Source organism: Anoplopoma fimbria, chromosome 6 (assembly GCF_027596085.1).
Source record: "Anoplopoma fimbria isolate UVic2021 breed Golden Eagle Sablefish chromosome 6, Afim_UVic_2022, whole genome shotgun sequence".
In the NCBI taxonomy this organism is placed as follows: domain Eukaryota; kingdom Metazoa; phylum Chordata; class Actinopteri; order Perciformes; family Anoplopomatidae; genus Anoplopoma; species Anoplopoma fimbria.
This window is the reverse complement of record NC_072454.1, coordinates 17,018,413-17,030,509: the sequence shown is the minus strand read 5'-3', so window position 1 is coordinate 17,030,509 and position 12,097 is coordinate 17,018,413. Positions and strand designations below refer to the sequence as shown.

General features: G+C 41.7%; 1 protein-coding gene across 2 annotated transcripts in view; it reads right to left on the bottom strand.

The window, feature by feature from the left end:
* Positions 1–2,233: 2,233 nt before the first annotated feature.
* micu1 (mitochondrial calcium uptake 1) overlaps positions 2,234–12,097 on the bottom strand; it is a 30,773-nt gene continuing 20,909 nt past the window's right edge. For both annotated transcript variants that reach the window (XM_054599737.1, XM_054599738.1), the window contains 6 exons: positions 10,762–10,844; positions 10,002–10,202; positions 8,308–8,445; positions 6,768–6,876; positions 3,286–3,375; positions 2,234–3,084 (listed from right to left, as the gene is read on the bottom strand). In XM_054599737.1, the coding sequence (XP_054455712.1) occupies positions 2,921–3,084; positions 3,286–3,375; positions 6,768–6,876; positions 8,308–8,445; positions 10,002–10,202; positions 10,762–10,844 (785 nt within the window). In that variant the 3' untranslated portion in view covers positions 2,234–2,920. The remainder of the gene's footprint in view (positions 3,085–3,285; positions 3,376–6,767; positions 6,877–8,307; positions 8,446–10,001; positions 10,203–10,761; positions 10,845–12,097) is intronic.

Below are 12,097 nucleotides of genomic sequence, written 5' to 3'. Positions count from 1 at the left end.
CACAGCTTTGTAAACCAGATCTGATGAATTGATCACTGTGTATTCCTTTCAACTCAATTAGGTCTTCTATACTTACACTTATTTCTCTGATGCGCAGTCTTATCTCTGAGTTTTGGGTTGAATTATCTTTATGTAAAAAACAGAAATGGTATACAAATCTGGCTTTAGAGATAAAACTTAACTCAGTTGCCAACTTCTGTTAACAGCTTTGATATTGTTAATCACTTTTAATTAAACCCTGCTTTTACTGTACCTGATCCGGTTCAAGTCTTTCCTTCTAAAATGATCTGTACAACAATATATATCATTATGTAGTATAAATACTCTTTATCACACTTTACAGTAACAATAGAGCAACGTTGGTGGAATGTATCAAAAAATATAAAAAGTAAATCTCTTGCTTTCAGTGTGTAATTATTGTAATAGGTTTGTCTTTCGGGGACAAAATTATTCCATTACAATATTTCATATTTAGTTCCTTTGAACACTTTATGGAGAAGCGGGTAAAGTGATCCTTTGGCAATACACTTTAGACTAAGCTGACTGGATGAAATCCGTTCTCACATTTCTGCAATAATAAAAATAAATATAGTTTATTATTTTTGCATTAACTTATAATAAATGACATATGTCCTAATGGAGCATACACTCGCTGCATTCAGAGTGAAGAAAAAGCTTAATTCCTATGTACACTTGACAAACAGCATGTGCATTGTCCATAGAGTTTATGAATCTGCACTCTGAGGGAATAGTGTGTACATTTCTGTTCCTACACATAAAGAGCTGTTGACTTTGGGGGGAGGTCTGCAGTCACTCCAAATATAGCCCCCTTTCCAAAGTCTGACAACAGTTAGCCACTGGGCGTTGCTTCAGCGCTCGCTTGTGGTTTACACGGCTGAACTGTTGAGAATCGGCGGGCTGCGTTCAGGCTACTGCAGAGCTGTTACTGGGTAATTCTTCCAGTGCAGAAGGCAATGTTGTTGTGGAGACTCAATGCAGTTGGGTGATTTTTGCTAAGAAGACACTACCAGTTGCAGGCGCCTTTAGTTTTTTGTTTTTTTTCCCGTTTGCTTTGCTGCTATCAGTGCTGAAATAAAATAGTTAATTAATCAATTGAGAGAAAACAAATCAAAATGTACTATAGTCAAATACTTGTTAAAGTCATTTATCAAGCATCATCACTGCTTTTAGCTGCTTTTCTGTTTTATATCACCATAAATATATTTTGGGGGGATTTTTAAACGTAGGTTGAATATAACAATTTGACTGCATTTTTTAACAATTTTTAAACTCTGCACAGACTAAACGATTACGTGGTAAATAAAAAAAAAGTACATGTAGATTAATTGCCAATGCACATCACTGTTATCAGAATCACAAGTTATGGTCAAGGACCTGCTAAGGGGGAAGGCTCTATAAGAGATTATATAAAGTTGAGTATTGAGTCGCCTTTGTTGTCCAAAGAAAAACATTCTTCTTTTTTGGCGAGTTTTAATTTGTTTCTTTTGGATGTTTATGGGATATCTCAAGATAAGCAAAAAAAACATATAACCCCATTGGAATAGCTTAAAGAAATGCATTTTTCACAAATATTTGCTCATGAAAAGTTGATGTTTTGTAAATACATGGTTCTTACCGGAACGTGTTGTAAAGGTGATACAACAGTGAGGATGTTCTGTTAAAAATCATTTAACAATCCAAGTGATTTTAACTCCAGACTTACGCTCTGACAAGCAAGTGGGTGAGGAATACTGATGAGAGGCTCTTCAACCTAATCTCCTGCCTAGCAATCACTGCAGAGTACCACTTCCCTCTGTCAGTCGCAGTGTGTGCAAGAGAGCAAGCCAGCTTGTTTCAGGCCAATGCAGCACAGTGTGTACCAAGGGGGCTGCAGGACAATCTTTTAATGGGCAGCAGAGGCCCGAGGACTGCCCATCCTGTCCATTTCAATTAGACAAATCTGCTGACCGCTCTTGCACAAACATTAGCATCTCCCCCTGGCACACACTCACGGCACGGCACACCATCAGCTGAGCAGTTTTGCTTCAAATTGTTACACCCAATTTCATCCCACATGACAATTGACTTCCTCGGTGCCCCGTAGATTAGTTCCACTAATCCCCCACTGTTCTCTTCCCTCAGAGTCAAAGAGTGAAAATGAGAACAGGGCAGGACAACAATCCAACTTACGAGTCGAGCAGAACACAGTCGCTCTTAAATAAAGCGTAATCAGTTGTACGTTATTAAAAACATCTTTAATAGAGCATTTCTTTTAACATCTTATATAAAGTGTTTCAGTGGGCAATAATAATTTGAAGAATACACACTTTGAACAGTACATTGTAGAGCAGACAAGCGTCATTTCACTTTTATGGGACGAAATAAAGACGCAGTTGGAGCTAGCAGACTGAATGAAGAGGCGCTAACAAGATTACTGAAGTCTGCTCTCTCTCTCCCACCAAAGAAATAACTAAGGGTCCGTGTAGAACGGACATACTGCAGCATTTAGAAGATTGATTCCACTTCTGGCCTTTTGGAGTAAAACGTGTTAAATGCAGATATAAAAGAGCTGTTTTAAGCGTTTGACAAGGGGTCACAGTTACCTGCTGACACTGCATTCCTCAATAGAATATGGCAAAAAATAATAATAATCATTTGAATATATACAAATACTCATGATGCCATGGACAGGCATGCTAGAGAAGCCTTTCAGGGACTGGGTGCGCTGCGACAGCGTGCTTCAGTCCCTATGTTGATAGTTTGAACTACAGCAACATGCGTTAACGGTCGATGATGCCCCCAGGAGCCGCTGTTCTGATGAGTCCGTTGCATTAATTGTCTGTTTGAATCGTTGAGACCCGTTGAAGTTAACGGTCTTTGATGCCAATGATGGTGTCGTTGCTTTATTCACACGCCGTCTCTATTGTGTCTTTGGTGTGGCGAAGTCCCAGGCCGTATCCTGGGCACACTTCAACATGGCACGCACCAGCCGAGTGAAGCCCATGTCCTTCGGTTTCTCCAGCCCACGCATGAGCCGCTGCTTCATAATAGCTATGAACTCCCTATTACTAAGCTCTCCGTTCCCTAAAGGAAGACAGACAGTGCGAGAGAGGAGGAGGAGGAGGAGGAGGAGGGAGAGAAAGGGTGACGGACAGGGGAGAGATGACGAAATAATAGAGGAAGTGGAAGAGAGGAGAGGAGACGACGTACGATTTATTGATGATTTCCACCTGTCAGTTGAGGCTTTATTTGCTTTCCATGAATATAGTTAGCGAAGGGACTTACCATCGCAGTCGAACAGAGCGAACACCACATCACACACGTGGTCTGACAGCTCCACTTTGGCAACGGTGCGGGCCACCTGCTTCATGGTGACTGAGAGACAGAGGGAGGAAACCACAGATAGAGAGAGATTCACCATTTGTGGAAGATAATAATAGAGGTGCCTGTCACACAAGCCAGCTCATAAATGGCTCGTGTGGAGAACATTGTGTGCGAGCCGAACTGCTTGGGATCAATAGCAGGCAGGACTCCCATTCACTGGTCGACTTTATCTGATAGAGAAGGAGAGAGAAAGAGGGCTGAGAGGAGGAGGAGGAGGAGCGGATAGCATCACGACATCTAGCTGAAAATGAGGCTGGCTGAGGGGGGGGTGAGAAAAAACCTCTGGGGTCATTTCAGAAAAACAAATAGATAATAAAACGATGAAAAACTACACAGTGTTAGACTTCAAAAGGCAGAGAAGAGGAGGAGCAACATTAAAGAGAAAAAGAGGAGTATGAGGAAGAGGAGAGGGTGGGGATGAAAAGAATATCTGACAAAATCTCCCTGCAAGTGGCAAGACAAAAAATAAAAAAAACCAGCTGAATCACTCCACCAAGAATCTCATTAGTGGGCTCCTTCTCTACCTTTAACAATGAGCAGTTCCAGATTACACCCACATATGAGAAACTGTACTATAAAGGGTGTGAAATCATCGGATTTGAAAGTGAGATGAAAGAGATAAAAGATGTAAAAGAGAAGAGAGGAATACAAGAGCTCCTTAAAGGAATACTTCACCCACAAAATTACCATTTGTATAAGTTATTCACCTCTTGTTGCCTTGAAATGTTTTTTATACGTTATGATTTAAAACACATCCGCAGCTGTGGCACATGAGGTAGAGCACTTGACCCGCAACCACAAGGTTGGTGGTTCGAACCCCTCTACAGGCAACATGTCGAGGTGTCCTTGAGCGAGACACCTAACCCCAAAATTGCTCCCCGGGCGCTTCATTGCAGCCCACTGCTCCTCCGGGATGGGTCAAATGCAGAGAACCGAATTTCCCCATTGTGGGACTAATAAAGGCTTAATTAATTAAAGAGTCTCACGCTTGCGCAGGCGTGCTACGTTAGCAAACAACTAGATAAATGAGACTTTGATTATACTGCATGAGTTGTGCGAGAGTTTGTAAACGGATGTTTTTTAAATCTTTTTTTTTTGTTGCCGTCTTCGATTCACCGTTCCCCCGTGGAGGCATGCGAGAAGCAAAGTTTTCTTTAAGAATTCGGGGCAACAAGAGGTGAGTAATTGATATACAGACGATCATATGGAAGGTGAAGTATTCCTTTAAGGCTTGAAGAGTCTGAAGACGGTTTAACTGAACGGACAACTGGAGGACGGAGATCATTTGCAGCCGAATGCCTGGCAGCTCTCAACAAACCCACAGAAACCTGATGTGCTCGATACCCCTCAACAACACACAACACAAACACACAACACACTCACAAACACACACGGCTTGTTACCGTTATTGCAGCTGAAACCATATGCTGGAAACAAGCACCTCGGGGTGGACCCTGCACTCTCTTACAGCAGAAGCCGTTTCATCAGTGAATCAGAACTAATGGATGAGCTGACAGAAAACATATGGAGGCCTATTTAAGGGCTGAATTACTGTAATAAATGAAGTAAACATTGACTCATCAAACGGCTTGCCATATTATAAAAGCTGCAGACCTGTGATGCTCTCACATTAAATTGACTATCATTGTTGGGATCTGACTGAAATTAGTTCGGTAAAAATCAATGTTGTGGATGATAAAGACTAATTTAATGACTAATTTGACACTTAGTAATTGGCCCTTTTGAATAATCAATGCAGAAACATTCTTCAGGAGAAAAGAATGCCGGGTCAACCACCGCCAAATCATAATCCTTCTTAATCAAAGATCTTCATGGACTCAAACCCAATTTGTGATATTATCAATGATCAGTATTTTATAGCCATACAATGCATTTACAATCAGTTATTTTCTCTTTATATTGTATTTTTTTCATATTTTATGTATTCCCACACCGATTCAAATTTCCTTTACACAAAGGAGGATTTCACAGGACACGAGGCATGCATTTAATCCAGCATAGTTTTGTCTCATTGATAAAAGCCTGTTAACTGTTTATTCTTTACTCTCTATATATTTTGTTGAGCTGAATAAACTTACTGCTGATGCAAACTAAACATCGGCTTTACTTTAAGAGCATTCAACCGGCTAAACAAGACATAACTTTTTATGTGAAGAAGCCACAAGAAACGCAATGAATTTGGCACCGCAGTTAGCACTAACGGTGATTGGTTGTGAAAAATGTGTCTACAAAACAAGAAAACTTTTTCTGCATTGTTTGGCAGCAGATCAGTTTAAAATTGTGCAAGGGGGGGAATGGAAGAAGAAGCAACCACAGTGTGCCGAGTAACACTTAAAATGATAAAGGCACTTGCAAATGACAAGGTAGAACAAAATGTAAACCATACTTTGGTGTTTCATTTTTACCTCTTTCCTTAAGAATTCATTAAGCTTGTTTTTTCTTTTCTTTTTACAAAATTTACCAAAACACTGGCAATGAGGAAGATCTTTGGTAGATGAAGAGTTGCAGCTGACCCGCTATATACCTCCAGCTCCTCAACGAGGTCACCAACATTTAACAGTGTCCTGCTGTTGTATTGAAAGCTGCTACGCGGTGTGTGCAGCATGAAATCAGATTGCTGTTGCTCATAACATGATGGGAAAGGCAGATTATTGACTGATCCTTTATTTGAAGAATTTACGTTTGTTTAGCTGCACTTTAAAAAGATACGCAGTCGCTCCTCTGTTGTAGTTCTTAAAAAGTAGTTCCTCAGTGATTGCTAGCGGGAGTATTATACTACAATTACTGTTGCCATGGTAACCACAGGTGTTGCCAAATCAACCAGGACTGGAATCTTAAGGATAACAATGTTAGCGTCTTGCTTTAGGGTACTTTAGAAAGTGTTGGTTGAGCTTTTGTTACCCTCCTGTCACCAGCTTACAGATGACATACACCATCCTGGTGCTTGGGAGGGAATGAGCAACCATGTAATGACAGGTCAGCCCAGTCCCAGTCCCAATCCTCCCTCCCTCCCTCCCTCCCTCCCCCAGTGATGTTGGCATGTGTCAGTGGGCATCGGTAGCCTGCAAAGTGAAATGTCATGTGTGCATGACCGTGGTTCTTGGATTCAAGCGCACGCTCTCCTGCAGGCCTCGAGAAAGAGGCAGTAGATAAATGGATGGATGGACAACCGATGACAAATGGCTGAGCAAGGATTGGGAGCAAAGCCAGGCAAAAGAAGATGTGGGAAGCCAATCTGGCATGGCGGAGTGTTAACAGCTCTGAGAGACAGAGATGGTGAGAGTGACAATGGTTGAGTCTAAAAGGGAGTAATTATGGAGGAAAGAGAGAATGTCAGAGGAAAAGGGCGAACGTGGGTGTACCTTTATCTATGGAGGCTCCAGCCATGTGGTAGAAACTCAGGGCTGTGTCCACGTCGTTCACGTTCTTTAGGAAGGTAAAGAAATTCTCCACCTCCTCAAATGTGATGCCCTGCACAAGATGGGAAAATACGCAAAATGAGTCTGGGTGAGAAACTCTTGCCGTTTTAGCTGAGCCAGTAGAGCTCACCAATCATGACAAAAAAAACGAGCCTAACATTGTCATTACAAGAGCTGGGACTGCACAATAACGATTTGGGAGCAGCTCAGCAGTGGCACACAAATGACAAGAGGAGGTGGGCAGAGACATTCGACACACACGGATGAACAGTGTGCGATGGAGGGACAGGGGAACAGCCGGTCTAAAGACACACATGCACATGTAAACAGAGAAACAGAGGATGCATAGACACACAGCTGCCACACTGCTGATGAGCTCATTTGCAATGAAAAGTGAGCAGCTGGTCTCCGGCTGTAAATAACACTTTTTTCATTTACATTACAGGTTATGCCAATGCTGAGAGACAGACCGGCATGGGAAAAAGAGGAGAGAACAAGTGAAAAAGGGAGAGGGAGAGAGAGAGAGAGAGAGAGAGGGGGAGAGATGCTTACTGCGGTTTAATTCCTGAGGGAGACACAGCTCTGGCAGCACCAGCCTCATCTTTCTCTCATGCCTTGAAGACACAGCAGCTTCCCTGCTCTCCATTTTCTTTTCACTGCTAAACACTGCATTTAACCATCAAATGTGCCTCATCATGGCTCATGTGATGCTTACTATCTTTGGGGAAAAAAATAAAAGGGATGTATTTTTGCTCGAACCCTTCTGGGGATACAATATGCATGGGCGTATCTTCAGTCAATTGACTGATGGGGTTCATTATGGTGAGGCAGAACCGGCATGAAACCAAACTTCATGCAAAGCCCTGGAAATGGGAGAGGGATAGGTATATACCGATGTTGGCTCCGAGCCCTCTGCATCTTGAATATTTTTAACTTTTTTCCTCTGTTTGGTCTGTCCCAGCAGAGTCATTTTACTTGCTTAGAGCAAGGTGGTGGTGTTTGGTGAAAGTGTGTCTAGGGGAAGGAAAGTCAAAACCATGCATCTGAATTAAACATAGTATACTGAATATAATAAGTTGTTTATTGATAGAAAAGCAGCCTGAAGGCTTTATTGAGAAGTTCAAAGAGAGATGTAGTAATTATTCCCTGCTGCCGAGCACTGGCTGCTCTGTATTTGGTCACCACAAACACAGATAGTGGAAGGTAGAAGAGTCGGAGAGAGTAAGTGTCAGTCAAGTGGATAACGTCAGGCTTGGAGTGTGCTGTCCTCTCCGAGTGATGCATTACCTTACATCCAGTCTGTCTCCCACACTCGCAATGTCCCAGCACAATCTCTTTTTCCCTCAGGCACACACCGTCTGTCACACATCCTCACATGTAGGCCACAACAGTCCACACCACCAAATCTAGCACCATATATAACCACAGTGTACCATCAATTATCTCAATGAAAGCGTGAATAAGAACACACATATTAATCTACCTGTGCATCCTTAAACATCTTCTTCAAGCCCTTCTGCATCAGCTTGAGTTTACGAGACTGGACGCCACTATAGGCCAGCAGCATACCCCCAAACTGTCTCTCGCTGATTCTGCCGTTCACAGGATCGTTCCTCTCGAACTGTAGTTGGAGAGAGAGACAGATAAAGACTGAGTGTTGTGCAGAGGGACAAACAAATTAATAGGAGGAGGAGGAGGGCATGGGGAGATGGGAAACAGTAAATACTGTAGTCAGGCTTCAAGTCGAATCATGCTTGGAGCTGGCATTGGCGACACTAAATCTGCATGTGCATGCTTTTATTTATTTATTACTTTAACAATGTTCCACTGGAGCATTGCTTAACAGCAGTGGGCCGTGGCTCTGTCAGGTCAATCCAGTCGATTTATGTCAGAGCCTATGCGGTTCCCTCCTTCCATTCTCTCTGAACATGCAGACCTCTCAAAATGTTAATTTGTCGAGGCAGCTCATGACTGAGCCGAAATAAGCCTGGAGTAGATTTCAGGGGTGACCTGTCTTTTTATGCTCCTGCAGAGGATCTACCTGTTGGGAGGTGAAGTCACATTAAATTAGGTGATGAGCTGGTAGCGTAGAGGGTTTTCTTAAGCTTTTTCTGCTGAAAAAAGCCGGCTGCTGAAAATGACACTATTAAGAGCGGCGAGAGTGAACCAAGGCGGTACAGATGATGGCAGGACCCGCTAAAGAAAAGTAGCTCTGGTCATTCTGACATTTTTGTTATTTTGCATGGACATACAGGCTTGATAGAGGCAGCGACTTCGAATTCCTGCATTTTTAAAATGTATACATGATGGTCTGAAACCTTTTTGTAATTCCAGCTTAATTGGGAATTCAAAAACAAGGGGAATCTTAAAAAATTGAATGACAAGATTACTAGAAAGTAAGTGAGCACTCAGCAAAAAAACTGCTACAGCTGGTGAAATATGGCCTTGGTTGAGCTGCAGGGTCAGCAAATAAAGAAACAGAGGCGTGAATTGGAGGAATAGGATTGTATTAACAAATGTTGCTGTCATTATTATCTGTGGTGTTATGATTTCCCTCTCATAGAGCATTGTGGAATCATTAAGACTTGACAGTTTAAGTTTTCTTTCTGGCAGATGCTCCGACTCCAATCCTATTCTTGGAGCATCAGATGACGGCACCCATTACGGTTCAGTGATCTGTTAGGCACTACCCACGCTAATTAAATAGATTAGAATAACCATATGTTCAAAAACACTGATCGGTTGCTGATACTGTAGAGGTTTTATGTAGCTTTTATAACTTAATGTCACAGCTTTGAAGGAGTGACACTGGCCAGTGCTGACAAACAATCCACACAGTGCTTTTGTCATCCTCTGCCCTGGTTCTCATTTGTTTTAGATACAATGTTCACCTATCACTCACCTCCTTGCTTCTCATCTGACACTTGAATTTTTTTTGGTTTATCTGTGCGTTTAACGGGGGGCCTTAATGTATCAGGGACAGCAATATTTACTTCCTCTAAGACGGCTGTCAATTATAGTAGTAATTCCTTGAATAGGTGCAGCGGAGACTAAGATTTAAGATTACAGCAAAGCTGTAACATTCACCTGTATTTATCATATTAATAAGCAATAGAACAGTTAACCTCTTAGTATAACACTCTATTCCTCCACTCATTCACTTTCCTCTTTCATTACCTCTAGTTTGAGCACGTCATGCTGCAGTTTCCTCTGAAACTCCAGAAAGCTGCCAATGGTGAGTTTTCCCTTCAGGTCTTCTCCAAAGAAGTAGGTGGTGAGAGCGGAGCTGCAGCCGGCTGTCTTCAGGGTGTTTCCTGTGGTGGAGCGGTCGCGGTGTCGCATGCCCATACTGGTCTGGGAGCGAATGATGCTCTGGACCTAAGGATTGAGGGTGTCCCATGTCAACCAGGGTGATGGTGTACACTAGCTTTCAGAAGTACTTGTGACTATTTAGTTTAGTACTAGTTTAATCCAATAAAAATCTTGATCAGACAACTGCCATCAATAAAAAGCCTGTGGGGTTTGTATAAGATTAGCTTGATTTACAGAGCAAATCACTTAGGTTCTTCATATAACAAATAAATTAAAAGCATCTTTCATTCATTCTCTCACATAATAAGGTTTCACTTAAAAAACCTCTATACAAACAATCCTGTACATGTAATGCTTTACAGCATAAACCCCTTCACATTCAGTGGTAGAGATCATGATATATCACAGAGTGCCGAGCACAGCAGTTATCTTTTCCCTCTGAGAAAATGTCACAGTGGTGCACATCTACTTTCCTTTAGTGCCTGTCAGTGTGAGTTACTGGTTACTGTAATGCAATCAGTCGCTACTGTAGACACAGCACAGTCCAAATGTGTGGGCTGGGTGTTTTAACCTTATGCATCCTTCAATATGCTGATCGTGTGAATGTTGGTGTGTGGCTACTTGCCTGCTCAAACTCCTCAAGATCCACCTCTCCATCACCGTTCAGATCAAACATCTTGAAAGCAATCTCAAAGTTCCTTTGGGGAGCTGGACACCACGGGACACAAAAACACATTCTGGAATCAATACAACACAATATGAAAAAAACACATCACACTGGATCCACCCAGCTTTCATTATACCCCCCAGTGGTGCGGCAAGGGGCACTTTAGATGCTCTTTTTTTGAGCCAACAGCCATAAGACTGCACAATGACTGCTTGTCAGAGCTAATCTGGAAAACAAAATTTGCATTAATGTTATTTCAATTTGCTGCACTGTTTTTTGTTTTTTTTTACAATCTGTGTACACTTTCTGCAAATGGCATTTGCTGTACTTCTGCTACTTAACACCCACGTCACTTTAATGACCACACGACCAGAGACAGTGAAATTAGTTTTCAGTACAGCAGGATAACAAGCTTGAGTTCACAGCGATTGCACCCACAGTCTGATAATGACAGAATAAACAAAAATGGGTTTTGTTGGACAAAGAGTACCTCCATTTATAGTTTTATTTAGAGACTCAGTCGTTATGCTCCTTTCTCTCTCTCTTTTAATCAGTCGAGGCAGATGGCGGCCCACCCAGAGCCCGGTTCTGCCCAAGGTTTCACGTTAAAAGGGAAGTTTTTTTCTTGCCCAGTGCTTGATCATGAAGGAATGTATGGTGTCTGTAATTTATGGAGTAAGATAAACACTTGCTCTATATGAAAAGTGTCTTGAGATAACTTATTTTATGATTTGATGTCATATAACTACATTGAATTGAACTAAGTAATGTGAACATATCAAAAAAAAAATCCTCACAATGCAATGAGCATACTTTCAGAAGAAACACTGTAGAATTCATGACGTGATTGCAATGCACATTTGCATATCGATACATCGATTAATACGCAGTGCTGTCCATTGTGGACAGTGAAAGCTGTTTTGTGCACAAGGGCTATTATTTCTACACTGTTCATCCGATACAGAGCCAACGCAATAATGTTTACAGTCATTACAATATACAACATCTATTTGGTAAATTATTTTCAATACTTCACTTGTTACTACTGTATACAACTATAGCCAATTCTTGCTTTAGCGAACCAATGCCTTCAAGGGATATATTAAAGATTAACGGAGTCTTATCTTATAAATGATTCAGACTGTATAAAAGCAGTAAATATGTGGCACTATGAGGCCTGAACCAATGTGTGTCTGTTAGGCAAAATCCTCCTTTGCACTATTTTTGTGGCTGTGTTAAATTGATTGAAACCAACCCTAAGGCATACTGTCCTGTCTGCTTAAAAATGTCTTGT